Raw genomic sequence first — 26580 nt, 5'->3', positions numbered from 1 at the left:
AAAGCTGCAGGTCCAGATGGCATATCTGGGCGAGTACTGAAGACCTGTGCTAACCAGCTAGCTCCAGTGTTCACCACAATATTCAACCTCTCCCTGGCTGAGTCCGTGGTCCCCGCCTGCTTCAAGAGATCCACTATTGTCCCTGTGCCCAAGAATGCTTCTCCAGCATGTATGAATGACTACCGACCGGTGGCCCTCACCTCGGTGGTCATGAAATGCTTTGTGAGGCTGATAAAGGACTACATCTGCACCTTCCTCCCTTCCTCCATGGACCCGCTGCAGTTTGCTTATCGCCCAAACAGATCCACGGATGATGCTGTCTCCCAGGTACTGCACACCACACTCTCTCATCTGGACAGCCAGAGGGGGGCTATGTGAGACTGCTGTTCATTGATTATAGTTCAGCTTTCAACACGATAGTCTCCTCCAGACTGGCCGGCAAGCTGATTGAGCTGGGACTGAACAGCCCCCTGTGTGCTTGGATCCTGGACTTCCTGACCGCCAGGCCACAGGTGGTCAGGGTGGGCAGACACACCTCAAATCCTCACCCTGAACACAGGATCCCCCAGGGTTGCGTCCTCAGCCCCTACTGTACTCCCTGTACACACATGACTGTGTGGCCAGGTTCAGCTCCAACACCATCATCAAGTTTGCGGATGACACAGTGGTGGTGGGCCTGATCTCTGACAACGGCAGAAGGCCTACCTGGAGGAAGTTGCTGATCTGTCACTCTGGTGCCAGGACAACAGCCTCATCATGAATGTCACCAAAACTAAGGAGCTGATTGTGGACTTTAGGAGGGTACAACAACAGAGGACGTACTCACGACTGGGGATTAACGGGACTACTGTGGAGAGGGTGAGCGGTATAAATACCTGGGAGTCCACATCACCGAGGATCTGACATGGTCAACAAACACAGACACTCTGGTGAGAAAGGCAAGGCAGCGCCTCTACCACCTCAGGCAGCTGAGGAAATTTAAAGTTTCCCAGAGGATCCTTCAGTCCTTCTACTCTGGAGCTGTAGAGAGCGTCCTGACAGGAAGCATCACAGCCTGGTTTGGCAACTGCTCCGCCCAGGACAGGAAGGCTCTGCAGAGAGTAGTGCGTTCGGCTGAGCGCACTATTGGAACTACACTCCCCACCCTGCAGGACTTGTACACCAGGAGGTGCAGATCCAGTGCCGGCAGGATCATGAAGGATCCTCACCACCCCAACAACAGACTGTTTCAGCTGCTGCGGTCAGGCAGGCGCCTCCGTAGTCACGCTGCAAGAACAGAGAGACTGAGACGGAGTTTCTTTCCTCAGGCCATCAGGATTGTGAACTCCGACCTCACCAGGACCCCCACATAGACCCACACAACTGCCCCTCTTAGGCACACACACACACACACACTTACTGTAAATATTGTGTTGTTTTTTATTTGTAAATAGTGTGTACTTGTTGCCCTTGCACATTCCTGCTGAGCATTGCCACTTTCATTTCACTGCACACCCTGTGTGTGTATGTGACAAATAAAACATCTTGAATCTTGAATCTTGAATCTATAAAGATACATCAGTTCATTGTTTACTTTTATATGTTCGTGTATGATTTGTCGACATCTTATTTTGATAAACGGATGTTGTTTCACGTGGTTCTTTCCGCTAACTTTGCAAAACCGGATGTTGTCACTTAGATCCTTCCGCTAACTTTATCAAAATCCTCGCGCGCTCCCGGTCGAATGCGTTTACCGTGAACATCAGTCTATAGGGGCAGACATGTGAGAGTCGGCTGAGTTGACCCAGAGATTCAACTCGGGGGACGGGGACGCCGCTCGGTGGTGAGGATCCTCTGACCTCTCACTCTGCGGCCCTCGCCTCGTTGCGTCTCCGTTGCGTGCGCCTCTTTTCACATTAGCCCCCCCTCACACAGGCCAGCCTTCTTCTTCGGTTTTCGTCTCCTTTCTTCTTCTTCTGGAGTTAATGTCGGTTAGCAAACCAGTCATTCAGGCATTACCGCTAACTATAGTGGGCTGAAGTGTAGAACAAGTTTGTCAGCAACAAAAAATATTTCATAACAAAAAAAAGAAATCTGCTAATTTACTGGTCGCGCATGCGCGAGTTGATGAAAAATTTACTCGCACTGTGTCTAATTTTAGGCGCAAAATGCGACCATTTGGTCGCAGTCTGGAGCCACATGTGAGCTACATGTGAGCTACATGTGAGCTACGTGTGAGCTACATGTGAGCTACGTGTGAGCTACATGTGAGCTACGTGTGAGCTATGTGGGAGCTACATGTGAGCTACGTGTGAGCTACATGTGAGCTACGTGTGAGCTACATGTGAGCTACGTGTGAGCTACGTGTGAGCTACATGTGAGCTACGTGTGAGCTACGTGTGAGCTACATGTGAGCTACGTGTGAGCTACGTGTGAGCTACGTGTGAGCTACGTGTGAGCTACATGTGAGCTACGTGTGAGCTACATGTGAGCTACATGTGAGCTACGTGTGAGCTACGTGTGAGCTATGTGGGAGCTTAGTGTTAGCTACGTGTGAGCTATGTGTGAGCTATGTGGGAGCTTAGTGTTAGCTACGTGTGAGCTATGTGTGAGCTATGTGTGAGCTACGTGTGAGCTACATGTGAGCTATGTGTGAGCTATGTGTAAGCAATGTGTGAGCTACATGTGAGCTATGTGTGAGCTATGTGTAAGCTATGTGTAAGCTATGTGTGAGCTTAGTGTTAGCTACGTGTGAGCTATGTGTGAGCTTAGTGTTAGCTATGTATGAGCTATGTGTGAGCTATGTGTGAGCTTAGTGTTAGCTATGTGTGAGCTATGTGTGAGCTATGTGTAAGCTATGTGTGAGCTACATGTGAGCTATGTGTGAGCTATGTGTAAGCTATGAGTGAGCTACATGTGAGCTACATGTGAGCTATGTGTAAGCTATGTGTAAGCTATGTGTGAGCTACATGTGAGCTACATGTGAGCTACATGTGAGCTACGTGTGAGCTATGTGTGAGCTACATGTGAGCTACATGTGAGCTACGTGTGAGCTATGTGTGAGCTATGTGTAAGCTACGTGTGAGCTATGTGTGAGTCTGTATATGCTCAATTTGATTTGTTTGAATTGTTTGATCATTTAACGAATGTCTCACTGGTCAGCTACAGTGACGTGACTTAAAGAGACATCACTAAAGAGACAACAATAAAAAGACATCAATAGGGAGCGAACTTCTGGCGATCAGACTTTTTGATGCCGGGGGCCAACATCTTGCCGGTGTAAGGACATAAACCGTGAGCGAGGCTGGAAGAGGCTGCTGGGTGGACGAGGAGGGGGAGACCTTTCATGCCGAGCAGGCTGGAAACAGGGACGTAATGAGGGCTTTGCAAGGTGGAGGGCGAGTGGACATTAATGGTGGGGGCTTGGGTGGAGGCCGCCAGGATGGCCATAGAGGCAGCAGCGGAGGGAGCGCAGTGAGAGAAGCCCATGTTGAGGTCAACTGGGGTCGCAGAGGAAGCGGCCTGCATGGTGTATTTAGCCATCTCTAAGCTGCAGGTGGTGACGTTTGAAGGGGGAGTTGAGATGGTGAAGGGGTTAAGAGGAGACGGTGGGAAAAGAAAAGGGGGAGAATCGGTGAGACAAAGGAGAAGGGAGGTGAGAGAGAGGAGAAAACATAAGTATCACAGAAGGAACGTGTTAACAAGTCAACAGAAAACGGAGCGGAACAAATCCTCTGAGAACCAGAACTCTGGCGTCTCGTCATCACGCCGCCATGTGACGCCCCGCTGGACGCCGCGCCCCACGTAGCGAAGCCTTACCTGGCGTTGATGAGGTACTGGGCCACGCTGATGCTGGCCGGCGAGCCCGTGATCGTGACCTGGCGCATGGCCGAGCCGTCGGTGGCACTGGCAATTTTGACGTGAGCTCCAGAGATCTGCCGAATCTCATTGATCTTGCTGCCTTGTCTTCCAATTATGCAGCCAATGAACTAGAGGGGGAGATGGAGGCATGTAAATGCAAGAACATGACATGTCTCCACTGGTTTCAGGAATCTGATTTCAGAGCAGCGCCGCAGACTCCGGGTTGCTTCTTCCGGACGAACAACACGTCTCCAGCTGTGCTAATGTGACGGCAGGAAACCAATTATACCCAAATTACTGACATGCTGATAATTGTGTGATTGCATGACTCTCTAGCTCACAACACTGTGACTCTCGTCACTGGAACACTTTAACTTTATCAACATGTTTTCAATGTTGAGACCGCTGTCAGGTCTGTACGGTGAATACAAAGCAGCAGCCGGTTAGCTTAGCTTAGCATAAAGACTGGGAACAGCTAGCCTAACGCTAATGTATTAGCATGTTATATCCTGCTACTGAGTTTCCCAGATTAAAGGTCTGATCTGATCTGGTCTGGTCTGATCTGGTCTGGTCTGATCTGATCTGGTGTGGTCTGGTCTGGTCTGATCTGATCTGATCTGGTCTGATCTGGTCTGATCTGATCTGGTCTGGTCTGGTCTGGTCTGGTCTGATCTGGTCTGGTCTGATCTGGTCTGGTCTGGTCTGGTCTGATCTGGTCTGATCTGGTCTGGTCTGATCTGGTCTGATCTGATCTGGTCTGATCTGGTCTGATCTGATCTGGTCTGGTCTGATCTGGTCTGGTCTGGTCTGGTCTGATCTGGTCTGGTCTGATCTGGTCTGATCTGGTCTGGTCTGGTCTGGTCTGATCTGGTCTGGTCTGGTCTGATCTGGTCTGGTCTGGTCTGATCTGATCTGGTCTGGTCTGGTCTGATCTGGTCTGGTCTGGTCTGGTCTGATCTGGTCTGGTCTGGTCTGGTCTGGTCTGGTCTGGTCTGATCTGATCTGGTCTGGTCTGGTCTGATCTGATCTGGTCTGGTCTGGTCTGGTCTGATCTGGTCTGGTCTGATCTGATCTGGTCTGATCTGATCTGGTCTGGTCTGATCTGGTCTGATCTGGTCTGATCTGGTCTGGTCTGATCTGGTCTGGTCTGATCTGGTCTGGTCTGGTCTGGTCTGATCTGGTCTGATCTGATCTGGTCTGATCTGGTCTGGTCTGATCTGGTCTGATCTGGTCTGGTCTGGTCTGGTCTGGTCTGGTCTGATCTGGTCTGATCTGGTCTGGTCTGATCTGGTCTGGTCTGGTCTAGTCTGATCTGGTTTGGTCTGGTCTGATCTGGTCTGATCTGGTCTGGTCTGATCTGGTCTGGTCTGATCTGGTCTGATCTGATCTGGTCTGGTCTGGTCTGGTCTGATCTGGTCTGATCTGATCTGGTCTGGTCTGGTCTGGTCTGGTCTGATCTGGTCTGATCTGATCTGGTCTGGTCTGATCTGGTCTGATCTGGTCTGGTCTGGTCTGGTCTTAACCCCCAACAGTCCTGGTCTGGTCTCTCGGTGGTCCTGACTACCCTGTCATAATGCACTGAGCATGAGGACCCTCTGTGTTGGACACTTACATCGTTGGGTATCGCCAGTTCTTGTGAACTTGTGGGGGCAGACAGATCCATTCCTGCAAAGTAGGACAACACATGTGAGCAACAGTTAGTCTGCAGGCCTCCACACGCATGACGAGCTCCTTCATCACGGCATCTTCCCTGAGAGCAAATACACATACATGATATGCACATGACACAAGCGTTAAAGAGTGTGACTCGTGAGTCTAACACACGTGATCACAGTGTCATGTTTTGTCGTATATGAGTACGTGGGGTAGGAGGGGGGGGGGGGGGGGGGACCGGCCAAGAAGACAGTGTTAGATGTGAGAGGTGGAGGATGGGGGTCCAGAGATTAGGATTTATATTTTCAGAGAGCTGATATTTTGGGAGGATATGAGGAATATAGTGAGAAGTGTTAAATATTCATTAAACTGTGGATATCTCTGGCGTGTTTCACATTCCCCTCTCAGAGCTCCGCTGGCTTACGTTTGTGTTTCAGTCCGTCGGCTTTAATCCGTCAAACACTGTCAATATTTCAGTGACGAACTTTCTGTTCTTCATCTCATCGTACGCTAGATGCTAACGCTCCCTGTTCTTCATCCCATCGTACGCTAGATGCTAACGCTCACGGTTCTTCATCCCATCGTACGCTAGATGCTAACGCTCCCTGTTCTTCATCTCATCGTACGCTAGATGCTAACGCTCCCTGTTCTTCATCCCATCGTACGCTAGATGCTAACGCTCACGGTTCTTCATCTCATCGTACGCTAGATGCTAACGCTGCCTGTTCTTCATCCCATCGTACGCTAGATGCTAACGCTACCTGTTCTTCATCCCATCGTACGCTAGATGCTAACGCTACCTGTTCTTCATCCCATCGTACGCTAGATGCTAACGCTCCCTGTTCTTCATCTCATCGTACGCTAGATGCTAACGCTACCTGTTCTTCATCCCATCGTACGCTAGATGCTAACGCTACCTGTTCTTCATCCCATCGTATGCTAGATGCTAACGCTACCTGTTCTTCATCTCATCGTACGCTAGATGCTAACGCTACCTGTTCTTCATCCCATCGTACGCTAGATGCTAACGCTCCCTGTTCTTCATCTCATCGTACGCTAGATGCTAACGCTCCCTGTTCTTCATCCCATCGTACGCTAGATGCTAACGCTCACGGTTCTTCATCCCATCGTACGCTAGATGCTAACGCTACCTGTTCTTCATCCCATCGTACGCTAGATGCTAACGCTACCTGTTCTTCATCCCATCGACGCTAGATGCTAACGCTCCTGTTCTTTATCCCATCGCACGCTAGATGCTAACGCTCCTGTTCTTCATCTCATCGACGCTAGATGCTAACGCTCCTGTTCTTCATCTCATCGACGCTAGATGCTAACGCTCCCTGTTCTTCATCCCATCGACGCTAGATGCTAACGCCCTGTTCTTTATCCCATCGACGCTAGATGCTAACGCTCCCTGTTCTTCATCTCATCGTACGCTAGATGCTAACGCTCCCTGTTCTTCATCTCATCGTACGCTAGATGCTAACGCTCCCTGTTCTTCATCCCATCGTACGCTAGATGCTAACGCTACCTGTTCTTCATCCCATCGTACGCTAGATGCTAACGCTCACGGTTCTTCATCCCATCGTACGCTAGATGCTAACGCTCCCTGTTCTTCATCTCATCGTACGCTAGATGCTAACGCTCCCTATTCTTCATCCCATCGTACGCTAGATGCTAACGCTACCTGTTCTTCATCCCATCGTATGCTAGATGCTAACGCTACCTGTTCTTCATCTCATCGTACGCTAGATGCTAACGCTACCTGTTCTTCATCCCATCGTACGCTAGATGCTAACGCTCCCTGTTCTTCATCTCATCGTACGCTAGATGCTAACGCTCCCTGTTCTTCATCCCATCGTACGCTAGATGCTAACGCTCACGGTTCTTCATTCCATCGTACGCTAGATGCTAACGCTACCTGTTCTTCATCCCATCGTACGCTAGATGCTAACGCTCCCTGTTCTTTATCCCATCGTACGCTAGATGCTAACGCTCCCTGTTCTTCATCTCATCATACGCTAGATGCTAACGCTCCCTGTTCTTCATCCCATCGTACGCTAGATGCTAACGCTCCCTGTTCTTCATCCCATCGTACGCTAGATGCTAACGCTCCCTGTTCTTCATCTCATCGTACGCTAGATGCTAACGCTCCCTGTTCTTCATCCCACCGTACGCTAGATGCTAACGCTACCTGTTCTTCATCCCATCGTACGCTAGATGCTAACGCCACGGTTCTTCATCCCATCGACGCTAGATGCTAACGCCCCTGTTCTTCATCTCATCGACGCTAGATGCTAACGCTCCCTGTTCTTCATCCCATCGTACGCTAGATGCTAACGCTACCTGTTCTTCATCCCATCGTACGCTAGATGCTAACGCTCCCTGTTCTTCATCTCATCGTACGCTAGATGCTAACGCTCCCTGTTCTTCATCTCATCGTACGCTAGATGCTAACGCTCCCTGTTCTTCATCCCATCGTACGCTAGATGCTAACGCTACCTGTTCTTCATCCCATCGTACGCTAGATGCTAACGCTCCCTGTTCCTCATCCCATCGTACGCTAGATGCTAACGCTCACGGTTCTTCATCCCATCGTACGCTAGATGCTAACGCTACCTGTTCTTCATCCCATCGTACGCTAGATGCTAACGCTACCTGTTCTTCATCCCATCGTACGCTAGATGCTAACGCTACCTGTTCTTCATCCCATCGTACGCTAGATGCTAACGCTCCCTGTTCTTCATCTCATCGTACGCTAGATGCTAACGCTCCCTGTTCTTCATCCCATCGTACGCTAGATGCTAACGCTACCTGTTCTTCATCCCATCGTACGCTAGATGCTAACGCTCCCTGTTCTTCATCCCATCGTACGCTAGATGCTAACGCTCCCTGTTCTTCATCTCATCGTACGCTAGATGCTAACGCTCCCTGTTCTTCATCTCATCGTACGCTAGATGCTAACGCTACCTGTTCTTCATCCCATCGTACGCTAGATGCTAACGCTCCGTGTTCTTCATCTCATCGTACGCTAGATGCTAACGCTCCCTGTTCCTCATCCCATCGTACGCTAGATGCTAACGCTCACGGTTCTTCATCCCATCGTACGCTAGATGCTAACGCTACCTGTTCTTCATCCCATCGTACGCTAGATGCTAACGCTACCTGTTCTTCATCCCATCGTACGCTAGATGCTAACGCTACCTGTTCTTCATCCCATCGTATGCTAGATGCTAACGCTCCCTGTTCTTCATCCCATCGTACGCTAGATGCTAACGCTCCCTGTTCTTCATCCCATCGTACGCTAGATGCTAACGCTACCTGTTCTTCATCCCATCGTACGCTAGATGCTAACGCTCCCTGTTCTTCATCCCATCGTACGCTACATGCTAACGCTCCCTGTTCCTCATCCCATCGTACGCTACATGCTAACGCTCCCTGTTCTTCATCTCATCGTACGCTAGATGCTAACGCTACCTGTTCTTCATCCCATCGTACGCTACATGCTAACGCTACCTGTTCTTCATCCCAATGTAACGCTACATGCTAACGCTCCCTGTTCTTCATCCCATCGTACGCTACATGCTAACGCTCCCTGTTCTTCATCCCATCGTACGCTAGATGCTAACGCTCCCTGTTCTTCATCTCATCGTACGCTAGATGCTAACGCTCCCTGTTCTTCATCCCATCGTACGCTAGATGCTAACGCTCCCTGTTCTTCATCCCATCGTACGCTAGATGCTAACGCTCCCTGTTCTTCATCTCATCGTACGCTAGATGCTAACGCTCACGGTTCTTCATCTCATCGTACGCTAGATGCTAACGCTGCCTGTTCTTCATCCCATCGTACGCTAGATGCTAACGCTACCTGTTCTTCATCCCATCGTACGCTAGATGCTAACGCTCCCTGTTCTTCATCTCATCGCACGCTAGATGCTAACGCTCCTGTTCTTCATCCCATCGACGCTAGATGCTAACGCTCCCTGTTCTTCATCTCATCGCACGCTAGATGCTAACGCCACGGTTCTTCATCTCATCGCACGCTAGATGCTAACGCTGCCTGTTCTTCATCCCATCGCACGCTAGATGCTAACGCTACCTGTTCTTCATCCCATCGACGCTAGATGCTAACGCTACCTGTTCTTCATCCCATCGACGCTAGATGCTAACGCTCCTGTTCTTCATCCCATCGTACGCTAGATGCTAACGCTACCTGTTCTTCATCCCATCGCACGCTAGATGCTAACGCTACCTGTTCTTCATCCCATCGACGCTAGATGCTAACGCTCCTGTTCTTCATCCCATCGACGCTAGATGCTAACGCCCTGTTCTTCATCCCATCGACGCTAGATGCTAACGCCCTGTTCTTCATCTCATCGACGCTAGATGCTAACGCTACCTGTTCTTCATCCCATCGCACGCTAGATGCTAACGCCCTGTTCTTCATCTCATCGCACGCTAGATGCTAACGCTCCCTGTTCTTCATCTCATCGACGCTAGATGCTAACGCCCCTGTTCTTCATCCCATCAGACGCTAGATGCTAACGCCACGGTTCTTCATCCCATCGTACGCTAGATGCTAACGCTACCTGTTCTTCATCCCATCGTACGCTAGATGCTAACGCCCCTGTTCTTCATCCCATCGACGCTAGATGCTAACGCTCCCTGTTCTTCATCTCATCGTACGCTAGATGCTAACGCCCCTGTTCTTCATCTCATCGACGCTAGATGCTAACGCCCCTGTTCTTCATCCCATCGACGCTAGATGCTAACGCTACCTGTTCTTCATCCCATCGACGCTAGATGCTAACGCTCACGGTTCTTCATCCCATCGACGCTAGATGCTAACGCCCCTGTTCTTCATCTCATCGCACGCTAGATGCTAACGCTCCTGTTCTTCATCCCATCGACGCTAGATGCTAACGCTACCTGTTCTTCATCCCATCGTATGCTAGATGCTAACGCTACCTGTTCTTCATCTCATCGACGCTAGATGCTAACGCTACCTGTTCTTCATCCCATCGACGCTAGATGCTAACGCCCCTGTTCTTCATCTCATCGCACGCTAGATGCTAACGCCCCTGTTCTTCATCCCATCGACGCTAGATGCTAACGCCACGGTTCTTCATCCCATCGTGACGCTAGATGCTAACGCCCTGTTCTTCATCCCATCGTACGCTAGATGCTAACGCTCCTGTTCTTCATCCCATCGCACGCTAGATGCTAACGCCCCTGTTCTTCATCCCATCGTACGCTAGATGCTAACGCTACCTGTTCTTCATCTCATCGTACGCTAGATGCTAACGCTCCTGTTCTTCATCCCATCGACGCTAGATGCTAACGCCCCTGTTCTTCATCCCATCGACGCTAGATGCTAACGCCACGGTTCTTCATCCCATCGACGCTAGATGCTAACGCTCCCTGTTCTTCATCTCATCGACGCTAGATGCTAACGCTCCTGTTCTTCATCCCATCGACGCTAGATGCTAACGCTACCTGTTCTTCATCCCATCGCACGCTAGATGCTAACGCTCCCTGTTCTTCATCCCATCGCACGCTAGATGCTAACGCCCCTGTTCTTCATCTCATCGACGCTAGATGCTAACGCCCCTGTTCTTCATCTCATCGCACGCTAGATGCTAACGCCCCTGTTCTTCATCCCATCGACGCTAGATGCTAACGCTACCTGTTCTTCATCCCATCAGACGCTAGATGCTAACGCTCCTGTTCCTCATCCCATCGCACGCTAGATGCTAACGCTCCGGTTCTTCATCCCATCGCACGCTAGATGCTAACGCTCCCTGTTCTTCATCCCATCGTACGCTAGATGCTAACGCTCCCTGTTCTTCATCCCATCGTACGCTAGATGCTAACGCTCCCTGTTCTTCATCCCATCGTACGCTACATGCTAACGCTCCCTGTTCCTCATCCCATCGTACGCTACATGCTAACGCTCCCTGTTCTTCATCTCATCGTACGCTAGATGCTAACGCTACCTGTTCTTCATCCCATCGTACGCTACATGCTAACGCTACCTGTTCTTCATCCCAATGTAACGCTACATGCTAACGCTCCCTGTTCTTCATCCCATCGTACGCTACATGCTAACGCTCCCTGTTCTTCATCCCATCGTACGCTAGATGCTAACGCTCCCTGTTCTTCATCCCATCGTACGCTAGATGCTAACGCTCCCTGTTCTTCATCCCATCGTACGCTAGATGCTAACGCTCCCTGTTCTTCATCTCATCGTACGCTAGATGCTAACGCTCCCTGTTCTTCATCTCATCGTACGCTAGATGCTAACGCTCCCTGTTCTTCATCCCATCGTACGCTAGATGCTAACGCTCCCTGTTCTTCATCCCATCGTACGCTAGATGCTAACGCTCCCTGTTCTTCATCCCATCGTACGCTAGATGCTAACGCTACCTGTTCTTCATCCCATCGTACGCTAGATGCTAACGCTCCCTGTTCTTCATCTCATCGTACGCTAGATGCTAACGCTCCCTGTTCTTCATCTCATCGTACGCTAGATGCTAACGCTCCCTGTTCTTCATCCCATCGTACGCTAGATGCTAACGCTCCCTGTTCTTCATCTCATCGACGCTACATGCTAACGCCCCTGTTCTTCATCTCATCGACGCTAGATGCTAACGCTCCCTGTTCTTCAGCTCATCGACGCTAGATGCTAACGCTCCCTGTTCTTCATCTCATCGACGCTAGATGCTAACGCCCCTGTTCTTCATCTCATCGCACGCTAGATGCTAACGCTACCTGTTCTTCATCCCATCGCACGCTAGATGCTAACGCTCCCTGTTCTTCATCCCATCGACGCTAGATGCTAACGCCCTGTTCTTCATCCCATCGCACGCTAGATGCTAACGCTACCTGTTCTTCATCTCATCGACGCTAGATGCTAACGCCCCTGTTCTTCATCCCATCGCACGCTAGATGCTAACGCTCCTGTTCTTCATCTCATCGACGCTAGATGCTAACGCTACCTGTTCTTCATCTCATCAGACGCTAGATGCTAACGCTCCCTGTTCTTCATCTCATCGTGACGCTAGATGCTAACGCCCCTGTTCTTCATCCCATCGCACGCTAGATGCTAACGCTCCCTGTTCTTCATCTCATCGACGCTAGATGCTAACGCTCCTGTTCTTCATCTCATCGCACGCTAGATGCTAACGCTCCCTGTTCTTCATCCCATCGACGCTAGATGCTAACGCTCCTGTTCTTCATCCCATCGACGCTAGATGCTAACGCTCCCTGTTCTTCATCTCATCGTACGCTAGATGCTAACGCTCCCTGTTCTTCATCTCATCGTACGCTACATGCTAACGCTCCCTGTTCTTCATCTCATCGTACGCTAGATGCTAACGCTCCCTGTTCTTCATCTCATCGTACGCTAGATGCTAACGCTCCCTGTTCTTCATCCCATCGTACGCTAGATGCTAACGCTCCCTGTTCTTCATCCCATCGTACGCTAGATGCTAACGCTCCCTGTTCTTCATCCCATCGTACGCTAGATGCTAACGCTCACGGTTCTTCATCTCATCGTACGCTAGATGCTAACGTTACCTGTTCTTCATCCCATCGTACGCTAGATGCTAACGCTCACGGTTCTTCATCCCATCGTACGCTAGATGCTAACGCTCACTGTTCTTCATCTCATCGTACGCTAGATGCTAACGCTCCCTGTTCTTCATCTCATCGTACGCTAGATGCTAACGCTCCCTGTTCTTCATCCCATCGTACGCTAGATGCTAACGCTACCTGTTCTTCATCTCATCGTACGCTAGATGCTAACGCTCCCTGTTCTTCATCCCATCGTACGCTAGATGCTAACGCTCCCTGTTCTTCATCCCATCGCACGCTAGATGCTAACGCCCCTGTTCTTCATCTCATCGCACGCTAGATGCTAACGCTCCCTGTTCTTCATCTCATCGACGCTAGATGCTAACGCTCCTGTTCTTCATCCCATCGTGACGCTAGATGCTAACGCTCCTGTTCTTCATCTCATCGCACGCTAGATGCTAACGCTCCTGTTCTTCATCTCATCGTGACGCTAGATGCTAACGCTCCTGTTCTTCATCTCATCGCACGCTAGTCGCTAACGCTCCCTGTTCTTCATCTCATCGTACGCTAGATGCTAACGCTCCCTGTTCTTCATCTCATCGTACGCTAGATGCTAACGCTCCCTGTTCTTCATCTCATCGACGCTAGATGCTAACGCTCCCTGTTCTTCATCTCATCGACGCTACATGCTAACGCTCCCTGTTCTTCATCCCATCGTACGCTAGATGCTAACGCTCCCTGTTCTTCATCTCATCGTATGCTAGATGCTAACGCTCCCTGTTCTTCATCTCATCGTACGCTAGATGCTAACGCTCCCTGTTCTTCATCCCATCGTACGCTAGATGCTAACGCTCCCTGTTCTTCATCCCATCGTACGCTAGATGCTAACGCTCCCTGTTCTTCATCCCATCGTACGCTAGATGCTAACGCTACCTGTTCTTCATCCCATCGTACGCTACATGCTAACGCTACCTGTTCTTCATCCCAATGTAACGCTACATGCTAACGCTCCCTGTTCTTCATCCCATCGTACGCTAGATGCTAACGCTCCCTGTTCTTCATCTCATCGCACGCTAGATGCTAACGCTCCCTGTTCTTCATCCCATCGCACGCTAGATGCTAACGCCCCTGTTCTTCATCTCATGACGCTAGATGCTAACGCTCCCTGTTCTTCATCTCATCGACGCTAGATGCTAACGCTCCCTGTTCTTCATCTCATCGACGCTAGATGCTAACGCCCCTGTTCTTCATCTCATCGCACGCTAGATGCTAACGCCCCTGTTCTTCATCCCATCGACGCTAGATGCTAACGCTCCCTGTTCTTCATCTCATCGTGACGCTAGATGCTAACGCTCCTGTTCTTCATCTCATCGCACGCTAGATGCTAACGCTACCTGTTCTTCATCTCATCGACGCTAGATGCTAACGCCCCTGTTCTTCATCCCATCGCACGCTAGATGCTAACGCTCCTGTTCTTCATCCCATCGACGCTAGATGCTAACGCTCCCTGTTCTTCATCTCATCGTATGCTAGATGCTAACGCTACCTGTTCTTCATCCCATCGACGCTAGATGCTAACGCCCCTGTTCTTCATCCCATCGTGACGCTAGATGCTAACGCTCCCTGTTCTTCATCTCATCGACGCTAGATGCTAACGCCCCTGTTCTTCATCCCATCAGACGCTTAGATGCTAACGCCCTGTTCTTCATCTCATCGTAGACTAGATGCAAACGCTGCCTGTTCTTCATCCCATCGACGCTAGATGCTAACGCCCCTGTTCTTCATCCCATCGTACGCTAGATGCTAACGCCACCTGTTCTTCATCCCATCGTACGCTAGATGCTAACGCTCCTGTTCTTCATCTCATCGTACGCTAGATGCTAACGCTCCTGTTCTTCATCCCATCGTACGCTAGATGCTAACGCTCCTGTTCTTCATCCCATCGCACGCTAGATGCTAACGCCCCTGTTCTTCATCCCATCAGACGCTAGATGCTAACGCTCCCTGTTCTTCATCTCATCGTATGCTAGATGCTAACGCTCCCTGTTCTTCATCTCATCGATGCTAGATGCTAACGCTCCTGTTCTTCATCCCATCGTACGCTAGATGCTAACGCCCCTGTTCTTCATCTCATCGACGCTAGATGCTAACGCTCCTGTTCTTCATCCCATCGCACGCTAGATGCTAACGCCCCTGTTCTTCATCCCATCGTACGCTAGATGCTAACGCTCCTGTTCTTCATCCCATCGACGCTACATGCTAACGCTCCTGTTCTTCATCTCATCGACGCTAGATGCTAACGCCCCTGTTCTTCATCCCATCGACGCTAGATGCTAACGCCCCTGTTCTTCATCCCATCGTACGCTAGATGCTAACGCCCCTGTTCTTCATCCCATCGTACGCTAGATGCTAACGCCCCTGTTCTTCATCCCATCGACGCTAGATGCTAACGCTCCCTGTTCTTCATCCCATCGTGACGCTAGATGCTAACGCTCCTGTTCTTCATCTCATCGACGCTAGATGCTAACGCTCCTGTTCTTCATCCCATCGACGCTAGATGCTAACGCCCCTGTTCTTCATCTCATCGACGCTAGATGCTAACGCTCCTGTTCTTCATCCCATCGCACGCTACATGCTAACGCTCCCTGTTCTTCATCTCATCGACGCTAGATGCTAACGCCCCTGTTCTTCATCCCATCGACGCTACATGCTAACGCCCCTGTTCTTCATCCCATCGACGCTACATGCTAACGCTCCTGTTCTTCATCCCATCGACGCTACATGCTAACGCCCCTGTTCTTCATCTCATCGACGCTAGATGCTAACGCTCCCTGTTCTTCATCCCATCGTACGCTAGATGCTAACGCCCTGTTCTTCATCTCATCAGACGCTAGATGCTAACGCTCCCTGTTCTTCATCCCATCGCACGCTAGATGCTAACGCTCCCTGTTCTTCATCCCATCGACGCTAGATGCTAACGCTCCCTGTTCTTCATCCCATCGACGCTAGATGCTAACGCCCCTGTTCTTCATCCCATCGACGCTAGATGCTAACGCTCCCTGTTCTTCATCTCATCGCACGCTAGATGCTAACGCCTCCTGTTCTTCATCCCATCGTACGCTAGATGCTAACGCTCCCTGTTCTTCATCCCATCGTACGCTAGATGCTAACGCTCCCTGTTCTTCATCTCATCGTACGCTAGATGCTAACGCTCCCTGTTCTTCATCCCATCGTACGCTAGATGCTAACGCTCCCTGTTCTTCATCTCATCGTACGCTAGATGCTAACGCTCCCTGTTCTTCATCCCATCGTACGCTACATGCTAACGCTCCTTGTTCTTCATCTCATCGCACGCTAGATGCTAACGCTGCCTGTTCTTCATCTCATCGACGCTAGATGCTAACGCTCCTGTTCTTCTTCTCATCGTACGCTAGATGCTCACGCTCTCTGTTCTTCATCTCATCGACGCTAGATGCTAACGCTCCCTGTTCTTCATCTCATCGTACGCTAGATGCTAACGCTCCCTGTTCTTCATCTCATCGTACGCTAGATGCTAACGCTCCCTGTTCTTCATCTCATCGTACGCTAGATGCTAACGCTCCCTGTTCTTCATCCCATCGTACGCTACATGCTAACGCTCCCTGTTCTTCATCTCATCGTACGCTAGATGCTAACGCTCCCTGTTCTTCATCTCATCGTACGCTAGATGCTAACGCTCCCTGTTCTTCATCCCATCGTACGCTAGATGCTAACGCTCCCTGTTCTTCATCTCATCGTACGCTAGATGCTAACGCTCCCTGTTCTTCATCCCATCGTACGCTAGATGCTAACGCTCCCTGTTCTTCATCTCATCGTACGCTAGATGCTAACGCTCCCTGTTCTTCATCTCATCGTACGCTAGATGCTAACGCTCCCTGTTCTTCATCCCATCGTACGCTACATGCTAACGCTCCCTGTTCCTCATCCCATCGTACGCTAGATGCTAACGCTCCCTGTTCTTCATCCCATCGTACGCTACATGCTAACGCTACCTGTTCTTCATCCCATCGTACGCTACATGCTAACGCTCCCTGTTCTTCGTCCCATCGTACGCTAGATGCTAACGCTCCCTGTTCTTCATCTCATCGTACGCTAGATGCTAACGCTCCCTGTTCTTCATCCCATCGTACGCTACATGCTAACGCTCCCTGTTCTTCGTCCCATCGTACGCTAGATGCTAACGCTCACGGTTCTTCATCCCATCGTACGCTAGATGCTAACGCTCCCTGTTCTTCATCCCATCGTACGCTAGATGCTAACGCTCCCTGTTCTTCATCCCATCGTATGCTAGATGCTAACGCTCCCTGTTCTTCATCCCATCGTACGCTACATGCTAACGCTCCCTGTTCTTCGTCCCATCGTATGCTACATGCTAACGCTCCCTGTTCCTCATCCCATCGTACGCTAGATGCTAACGCTCCCTGTTCTTCATCCCATCGTACGCTACATGCTAACGCTACCTGTTCTTCATCCCATCGTACGCTAGATGCTAACGCTCCCTGTTCCTCATCCCATCGTACGCTAGATGCTAAAGCTCCCTGTTCTTCATCTCATCGTACGCTAGATGCTAACGCTCCCTGTTCTTCATCTCATCGTACGCTAGATGCTAACGCTCCCTGTTCTTCATCCCATCGTCGCTAGATGCTAACGCTCCCTGTTCTTCATCTCATCGTACGCTAGATGCTAACGCTCCCTGTTCCTCATCCCATCGTACGCTAGATGCTAACGCTCCCTGTTCCTCATCCCATCGTACGCTACATGCTAACGCTCCCGGCAGCCTATGCTCGTCACTGTGAAGCCACCTCCTACAGACAGCAGCTGTGGGAGTCTCTCCGCTCTGACAGGATGGAGTCGTCCTTGTCGGGCTGTCGTTGTGAAGAGGAGTGAAGACAGAGGGACAGATGGACTCCCCGGGGAGCCGTGGGTACGTACCGGGGAAGGTAGGGTGGCTCTGCCCAAGGGAAGGGAGGGGGACATGCTGCAGAGCCAACTGGTGAAGCTTGGTCAACTGCAGGGTAGGAAGGAAGTTAGAGCTAACCAATCAAACTGGATTATCATCCGAGGAGCGGACACAGAGCTGAAGAGAGCTCATGAACGCCACATCTCTACGGAGCTATCGCTGATCATGATCTTCACTTTCATTTCAATTAATGCATGCTGCTACAACAACAACAACAACAACAACGTGTTAGCGTTAGTCATGTCAACAGATCAGGGTTATTGGATTTCATCTTTGCAGAGTGGGGCACACAGAGGGTGGAGCGGTGGCGTGGGAGGAGAGGTCAGGGTCAAGGTCGGCAGCTCAGAAGGCCATACTCACATCCTGGTGAGCGAACGCATACCGGCCTGGGATGGAGAAGGCCTGGAGGAGAGAGGAGCGTGTTGGGAACGTCAAACTTGAAATGTGAATGTGTCACAGAGGACATGGTGTGGAACTCGAGTGCTTTTCGGAAAATCCATTCTCTTCCACTTTTCCAGAGCTGTAATGTGTATGGATTTGATGGAATTTCATCTAAATGTCATCTGCTGCCCCCCCCGCCCTCCTCCCTCCTCCCTCTCTTACCACGATGGCCAGAAATCCAATAACATGAGCAGATGTGTGATAGGTCAGAGCACACCGAGCCCACATCAGGAGCCACGAGCTGCAGTCACGCTTCATGTCGCTCATATTTCTGACACGGTACTCGTGATCATTACCTCATCTCAGCCCAGAGAGACCGGATGAAGAGCTTCCGACACTCACGTGTCCCTCTAGTGGTACGATGCGTTCAATGATCAGCGTGACTGAGCTCCCAATTCAATTGTTGTGCTTTTAACCTTTAAAAGCCGTTAAACGACTCCCACATTACTCACTTGTGCCGGGTGCTGCGGCGCCATCATGGCATGGGCTCCAGCTCCGAGGCTCTTGGGCCGGTAGGGAATCGTGGCTCCTTTAGGTGGCGACTAGAGACACAGACAGACCAGAACTCATCCACAGCTACAGGAGAGAGAGCTTCATATGGCGCTTTTCTAAATCGCCTGCTGAATATTTGTATTCCCTTTTCATGGGTAGAGACATGAGACCTTGGACCAAAACAAGTTCTGATCCAACTGTGAATAGAACAGAACGTGTGGAGTTGGAGGACATTTCCATTTGAATGCTAAACTTCAGAAAAACTAATATAACCTATCGCTTCAGCTTATATTAAAAAGTGAGAGGTACTCCAGTCACTCCCATCCCCCCTTGCAGGGCCAGCGGTATGTCAAGAACAGAAATGATGATTTGATTTGGTGTAAAGGAGGCCTGACCCTCCTCTGACGGGAGGGCTGCAGGTATCATTATCTAATAAAAGAAACGATATATTGAGCATCTTCTCGTGAGGCCACTCCGACCTGGACGCAAAGCTTTTATCCTGGTGTAAAACATATTCAATATCCGTATTGATAGCTCCCTCAGGGTGGATCATCTCTCTGGCTTACCTCCAGCATGACGGCACAGATGTGCCGCACACACTGAGTGATGGCCTGCGGCGTGCCGGAGATGGTGACGGCCCTCTCCGTGGAGTCCGGCAGCATGTCTCCTGCCACCTGAACCTGAGCGCCCGTGGTCTTCACAACAGAGGAAACAAATGTCCTATTTATTGCTGAGAAGAGAGCAGCATCACCCAAACGCTGAAACACTGCTTTCAAGCACCCGCAAATTACCCAGAAACCATTTTGGGCATGCAGGGAGCAGCTGCACGCCAAATAGCAATGTGGGCTCCAGTATTTGAAGAGGCGGCGCACAAATATTGTCCATTCAGAACGAGCGTTCACCATCCGCTGATCTTTACAGGCGTAATCACAGGGATTCTCAGCAGCAGCAGATGGGGAGCACAATTAATAGGAATACACACGTTTTAATGCTGGAGTGCTTGATGCTGGAGGTGTGGAAGCAGCCGGGAGGAAGCTGGGAAACAACTTCCTGTTAGGGAGGAAGAACCCACCTCTCGGATCTCTTTAATCTTGGAGCCTCCTTTGCCGATCAGCGAGCCGCACTGGCTCCCCGGGAACACCAGGCGGAGGGTCACGGGCGGCTTGCTGGTCACGGGGCTGTTGGTCATCGCTGCAGTGACATCCTGAGGGGGGGGGGGGGGGGGGCAAAGACACCTTTACAGCGACCGCCTGGAGAACCTCCGTTTTATTCAAAATGTGCATTCACTGGAGGGCTTCGCACTCCAGACCAAAATATCTCAAGAATCCCTCTTAAAGTCTGGCGTTCAACGGAATCTCAATGAAGACCCGTGAGTTTGTTCACCTCCTCGAACTTGTGCGCGATCAGGGAGAAGGCCTTGAAGATGCCCTCCGTCGGGCCGGTGATGGTGACGATCCTCTCGGGACACGACCCCTCCGAGATGTTGATACGGGCGCCGCTCTGAAAAACACATAATCCACAATTATTATTACCTTCGCATTGAAGATGCGGAAGGTTATGTTTTGATCGCAGTGTATTTATTTATTTGTTTATTTGTATGCGTGTTCCTCGCATAACACAAAAAAGTATTAAACCGAATCGCATGGAATTTGGTGGGATGATTGGTTATTATCCGGGGACCATTTGATTAGATTTTGGGATTGATCGGGTCAAAGGTCAAGGTCATGAAAAGTTCAAAATCTTCTTTTTACCATAGTGCGGTCAATTTTTAGCCAATTGGCAACTAATGCCAACATGTTCATAATTCAATGCCCAATCTTGTGATATGCGAAGGTATGTGCTCTACCAAGTGCCCATTCTAGTTACTATTGCTTCAATTTGTAGTAATCGGTGTTCCAGAAGACGTGATGTTCCCGTGATGGGCTGCTCACCTCCTCCCTCATGCTCTTCACTGTTTCTCCTTTCTGGTGTCATGGAGGAGAAGACACAACAGTGGACTTGATTAGTTTGATGAACAGAAGAAAAGAATCAGAAATGAATCTGATGGATTATAACAATAGATCATATCTACCTTCCCGATGATGCTGCCGACTTCCTGTGAATGAAAAGACAAAAACACTCAATATGTTCTCTTTAGACACATTTAGAGCAGTATGTAATTAACAACAATGCATTCTGTTGGTATATGACGACATGATTGGACCTGTTTCCACTTCTCTCACCTTTCCGTGCATCAGCAGCCTCAGCGTCAGCGTGACGTTCAGACCTTCTGACGACATTTCCTCCAGGTCGGACATCGTGTTTCCTTGAACCGTCTTTAATGTGAAGCTTCTGCAACCAGAGACAACAAGCGAGCGCTCAGACGCTGTGCATCACTGAAGAGCTCAGGGGCTTCAGGTGGCCCGGTCCATTTTCTGTTTCAATAAAGAGGAAATCTAAGGGATCCTAATTTCATGATGAAGTCTAACTGTGTTGAGAGTATTGAGTGTTAGCCGAGCTCCCGGAGCGCTAACGGCTTGCCCTCCTCTTTATTACTGACAACCTGCTGCAGGAAATGTGAAAAGTTTCATTTCCTGTGCTCAGGATTTCTCTGGGGAAGAGCAGCTAGCCACAGCTGCAAAGCTGCAGCAGCTTCACCGCATGCTATCAGCTAGCAGCAGCTTCACCGCATGCTACCAGCTAGCAGCAGCTTCACTGTGTGCTACCAGCTAGCAGCAGCTTCACCGCGTGCTATCAGCTAGCAGCAGCTTCACTGTGTGCTATCAGCTAGCAGCAGCTTCACCGCGTGCTATCAGCTAGCAGCAGCTTCACTGTGTGCTACCAGCTAGCAGCAGCTTCACCGCGTGCTATCAGCTAGCAGCAGCTTCACTGTGTGCTACCAGCTAGCAGCTTCACCGCGTGCTAGCAGCAGCTTCACTGTACGCCTAGAGGCCTATATGTTTATATATATCTTCACATGGGACCACATCTTTAGTTCCGGCTAAAACAAGTTGTGTCTCTCCGCATGAGATGAGAAACAAAGGAACTCTGGGCTGTGGCGGCCTGAGGACCGAGTGATGTGTGACCGGTGAGTCGCTTAATATCACAACAATGTCGGCTCTGTTGTGGCCGCGGATCCAATCTGTTGAAGGAAGGGAAGCTTATTGCACCTGAGCTGACACAGAGAGACCAAGGTCACCATGGAATGCTTTAGACATTTCCCTTGAACACTGGGCTTTGGGAAGCTCAGTGTTTGAGAGACATTGTGCACAAAGAATGAAGAGCTCAGAGGTAATAAACTGGATAAGGTCAATGGGGAATGTTCATATGCACTGTGTACGTGTGTTTCACATGTGGAGCGTCCTCTCAAACCTCTCATTGTAAATGATCCAGGGTCCTTTCTGAGGCCTTGATGAAGAGGAGGGAACATGCCTGCACACGCGTGGTGTTCCAGTTCATCCAGTGAGATTCAATCCTCCACTAACAGAGTTCACTACGACCTTTTGGGGAAACACGCGGATACGTTCTTAGATTCATGCAGAAATGAGAGGATCGATACCACTCGCATGTCTGAGCCGTAAATGTTGAGCTGTTTGCGTAGCTTAGCATAAAGACTGGAAACAAGCCAACAGCAAAGACTCGTGGAAGTTAAAGCTAAGATATCATCTGGCACATTCTTATTGTGTTTACACTTTATACGTCATCCATAAACGGACGACACAAACATGATGGAATGTGTTAACTAGTGAGCTTTAGAGAGGCTGTTTCCAGTCTTTGTGCTAAGCTAAGCTAAGCGGCTGCTGCCTTAGCTTCATATTGAAGTGGTGTCGACCTGCTCGTCTAACGCTCTGCAAGGATGCGGACACAAACCAGTTAATACAGAACTCTGTGTCGCCAGAAAAGACCAGAAATGAGAGTTTGACTCACTAACCGAGGAAAGCACAATGTGGAAATATCAGTAACTAACTAGTTAATAAGATTCAGGATTTGATATTGTTCCGGTGTGAGCTGAAGGACGATCATGAATAAACTGCCTGTAACATCACTCTCAGCCATTCTTCCCGCCGTGTGTCACTGTGAAGTGAATACATCAAATAAACAGCACCATCTCGTCTAATCCTATAGGCCGGGATTTGTTTAGTTAATGCTAAGACCCCTTTGACCCATTTCTGTCACCTCGAGCCCGTCAGCGCCAACTCAAGACTTAGAGACGCAGCAGCACCCTAGAGTATAATGATAAAACATCGACAGAGCCTCGAGAATAATAATAGAACATCAGATCCCACAGCACTGCAGGCAGAAATGAGCTTCACACAATAAGTTACCAATAAATAAGCAGGGCATTAATCCTTCAGGGAAATGCAGAACAAAGTCTAAGTGGATTACTTCACGGGTTGCATGTCCAGATTTGAGGGTAAAACAAAACAAAGCAAATTTTTTTCATTCTGAAGATTCAAATGATTGTATTTTATGATATTATTACGGAATAGTGCAGTGTAGGGAGCAAAGCTCCTAAAATAAACAATTAGTCATAAACAATGCTCCATGAAATAAGGTATTCAATTACATATCTTTGTCATAATGGAAGTAAGACAGAACTAATCACTCCTTAAGTATCTCAAGTCACATTCTATTTCTAACGAACACACACCAGAGCGTGAGCCCGCGGCGTGGCATTCCTCCCTCAACACAAAGGCTCCTCAGAGCCGAAGCTCTAATGTGACGATCCATCTCACCCAAACTATCCCCGCCGTCACCAAAGCAACGAAATGCATTTACAACCCAGCAGAGCGCCCAAGAACCACGAATCAGCTAATGGGAGTCAGGAGACGCTCATTCTGAGCTCCCAGTTCGGGAACAACAGAAAGACCCTTAAAGTTATAACTCTGCATCTGGTTGGCTCGTCGCCGCCTCTCTTACCCGGAGACACGGAGCTGAGACGGGGTCTGAAGCACTGACCTTGTACCCGAGGTTCCTCCTCTGTGTCTCTGTACCTCCTCGACGGGCGGCCTTCAGTCTGCTGTCTGTGTGCAGTGTCTGCTCCCTTTGTTGTGAGAGGTCCAGCGAGTGGACAGATGGTTCCCTGTCCCTCAGACCGGCTGCAGCTATTAGTCCCTCAGCTTAGCCCAAGATAAGCCCCTACGCAGGGCAAGTGAACCCGCATCTCCTACCTAATTCTCCCTGTCACCGCCACCAGAGAGGCGCTCCTCCTCACGGAGATCCACGCGCTGAAGGTCTTGAGGGTCCTGAGGGTCCTGAGGGCCAAGAGGCTCCTCAGCTGGACTCAGATCTACAGCTGCGACCCTCCGCTCGAGCCTTTTCCGGTCGTCTGAAGCCACATCGAGGCTGAAGAGAGGCTTTGTTGGCGCTGGAGCTCTGAGACGAGCGGCGCTGCAGGACTGCTGGGTTCCTCGTGAGGCTGAGACCTTCCTGCAGGCACCGGGCCGGATTCCCTCTAAAAATAAGTCACGATGAAATCGCTGCTTTGCACAAGGAGCCCACTAATTGAGGGCCGGGGAGGACAATGTGGCGTTTGAGGTATTTAGTGATGTTAAGCACAATGTCTTCACGGGGCGCTTCTCCTCCCCTCCCCCACCCGAGTCCTTCTGCCCTGTAATGAGGCCACGCTCCACAATGCAGCCGGCACATGAAAAACATGCATTCAGCTGAGTTCAAATTGTGAAGGAAACAAATCAGTGAAGCATAAGTGGCATATTTAATTATACTCAGTGCGTTGCACGGGGACAATGATGCTGCTGTGAGCCTCCTGGCGTCTGTCGGCTCACTTCTACTCCTTTAGTTGTGATGAAGAGGAGTCAACGTCCTCAAGAGAACACAGGGATGAACTCAGCCCTGTAGAGCCGCGGTGCGCTGCCACTCTTCTCTTTTTAAGAGACTTCTTTCAGGCGGCGGCTCGGTGGAGTTACGATGAGAGGTCAAGCAAAGATCAATAAGAGTCCAGAGGAATATCACATGGTCGCCGGTGTGTTTCTGCTTCCAGGCTGAAGCACCACGCAGCTGTCAAGGGCGTTTACGTCTCTCCTCTCGGAGGCCGTGAGATGATCGGGCATTTCATGCCAATCACTTGTGACTAATTCCTCTCCTCCGTGTGTGTCAATGAGATGAAGGAGTCGGGGATTATGAATGAAGGGATCGCTGTGAGAGACGTGTTGGTGCTCAGTTACTGACAACAGAGAGGATATCAAATAAAGAAGAGATGGACATGAAAAGGGAGGCAGAGCTGCAGTAGGTTTACATGGAGGACCAATATCAGATAAACGTGATTATTTCATCGTTATTAGACACTGCAGGTAACCTGGAAGTAATCACGCTGGAAGGATATGCAGCAATAATGTGTTTTTATTCTGATTTGAATGCCACACGTTGGACAAATGTATTCCTGTATAGCAGTGTGTGTTGATAAGATAAGAGTCAGGGGTCATATTTAATGTAATTACTGAGACTTACTGGTGTGTTATATTACAAGCTGTAGACAGCAGCACAATTTACATGATTAGAATAAAGTGAACTCAAGATGAAGTCATCTTAGGAAGTAAGAGTTTAGCCTTCATTTCTTGATTTCTTGGTTTTGAGACCATAAAGATCAATACAAGAGGGGAAATACATAAAGGATGCATATAACACGACATGGTTCTTTTAGTTATGACACAACCTTTTCAAGCCTAACATAAAAATCCAATATACTGTATATATATATATATTGGATTCTGTCTGTGTGCATATGATATATTTTCCTAAAGTTTCATGTAAGTATCTTATCATAAGGGGACACATATTCAAAATGATGGAACATTGCATGTATAAAATGTATTTTCTGTGCATGTATTGTATTATCTTTATGCTTTGGAGTACATAAAGAAGTTGATGTTCCCTGTGTGGTTGAAGCATTGCAGCTCACACTGGATGCTTTGTCTCTTCAAACACTCTGAACACTGGAAACTGAGTTTGACCCCATTAAAAAACCTCATGACCACGATTCATGTTGAGCATGTGAGGAGATGTCTTCATGTTCATCATACATAGTCAATATATAAATACACATATATATATCTACATATATATGTATATATACATGTAACATGTTAATCAATATATAAATGGTCATATATAAACGTATAAAGTGCATGTTATGACATATTACTTTATTATAACGTCACCATCATGTGATCTGTTGAGTTATAATATATTACTTTATTTTAATATATTACTTTATTAAGATATGTTACTTTATTATGATGTTACTTTATTATAACACCACTGCTATGTGATCTGTTGAGTTATAATATATTACTTTATTATAATATATTACCGTATTATAATATATACTTTATTATAATATATTACTTTATTATAGTCTTACTTTATTATGATATATGACTTTATTATAATATTACTTTATTATATTACTTTTTTATAATATATTACTTTTTTATAATATATTACTTTATTATGATGTTACTTTATTATGATATATTACTTTATTATAATATATTACTTTATTATAACACCACTGCCATGTGATCTGTTGAGTATATTTATGATGACGTCACACCATCATGTCACCTGTGGAGCCTCTTGTG

General features: G+C 49.0%; 1 protein-coding gene across 3 annotated transcripts; it reads right to left on the bottom strand.

The window, feature by feature from the left end:
- Positions 1-1919: 1919 nt before the first annotated feature.
- On the bottom strand, positions 1920-26012 carry zgc:110045 (uncharacterized protein LOC664755 homolog). Of its 3 annotated transcripts, none has more exons than XM_056436043.1 (13): positions 24151-26012; positions 21223-21331; positions 21072-21095; positions 20932-20964; positions 20384-20500; positions 20073-20204; positions 19567-19695; positions 18961-19050; positions 18428-18469; positions 18040-18115; positions 5453-5505; positions 3799-3968; positions 1920-3529 (listed from the first exon to the last, which is right to left on the bottom strand). In XM_056436043.1, exons 2-13 carry the CDS (start codon positions 21295-21297, stop codon positions 3196-3198), a joined length of 1275 nt encoding a protein of 424 aa, XP_056292018.1. In that variant the 5' UTR covers positions 21298-21331; positions 24151-26012; the 3' UTR covers positions 1920-3195. The 3 variants fall into 3 exon arrangements, with proteins under 3 accessions (XP_056292018.1, XP_056292017.1, XP_056292019.1); XM_056436042.1 differs by lacking the exon at positions 24151-26012 and adding an exon at positions 23939-24119; XM_056436044.1 differs by lacking the exons at positions 1920-3529; positions 24151-26012 and adding an exon at positions 23939-24128 and having other exon boundaries at positions 3795-3968.
- Positions 26013-26580: the final 568 nt, after the last annotated feature.

Source organism: Pseudoliparis swirei, chromosome 17 (genome assembly GCF_029220125.1).
Source record: "Pseudoliparis swirei isolate HS2019 ecotype Mariana Trench chromosome 17, NWPU_hadal_v1, whole genome shotgun sequence".
Lineage (NCBI taxonomy): Eukaryota > Metazoa > Chordata > Actinopteri > Perciformes > Liparidae > Pseudoliparis > Pseudoliparis swirei.
Note: the sequence above shows the minus strand (reverse complement) of the source record. Positions and strands in the feature narration are given on the sequence as shown.

Excerpts from the sequence above, each read along its gene's own strand:
- zgc:110045 (XM_056436043.1), bottom strand. The coding sequence starts at position 21,297 with ATGTCCGACCTGGAGGAAATGTCGTCAGAAGGTCTGAACGTCACGCTG. Across the intron at positions 20,205-20,383 it reads TCGCGCACAAGTTCGAGGAG|GATGTCACTGCAGCGATGAC; the intron begins GTGAACAAACTC and ends CCCCCCCCTCAG. Across the intron at positions 18,116-18,427 it reads ATGCGTTCGCTCACCAGGAT|TTGACCAAGCTTCACCAGTT; the intron begins GTGAGTATGGCC and ends CCTACCCTGCAG.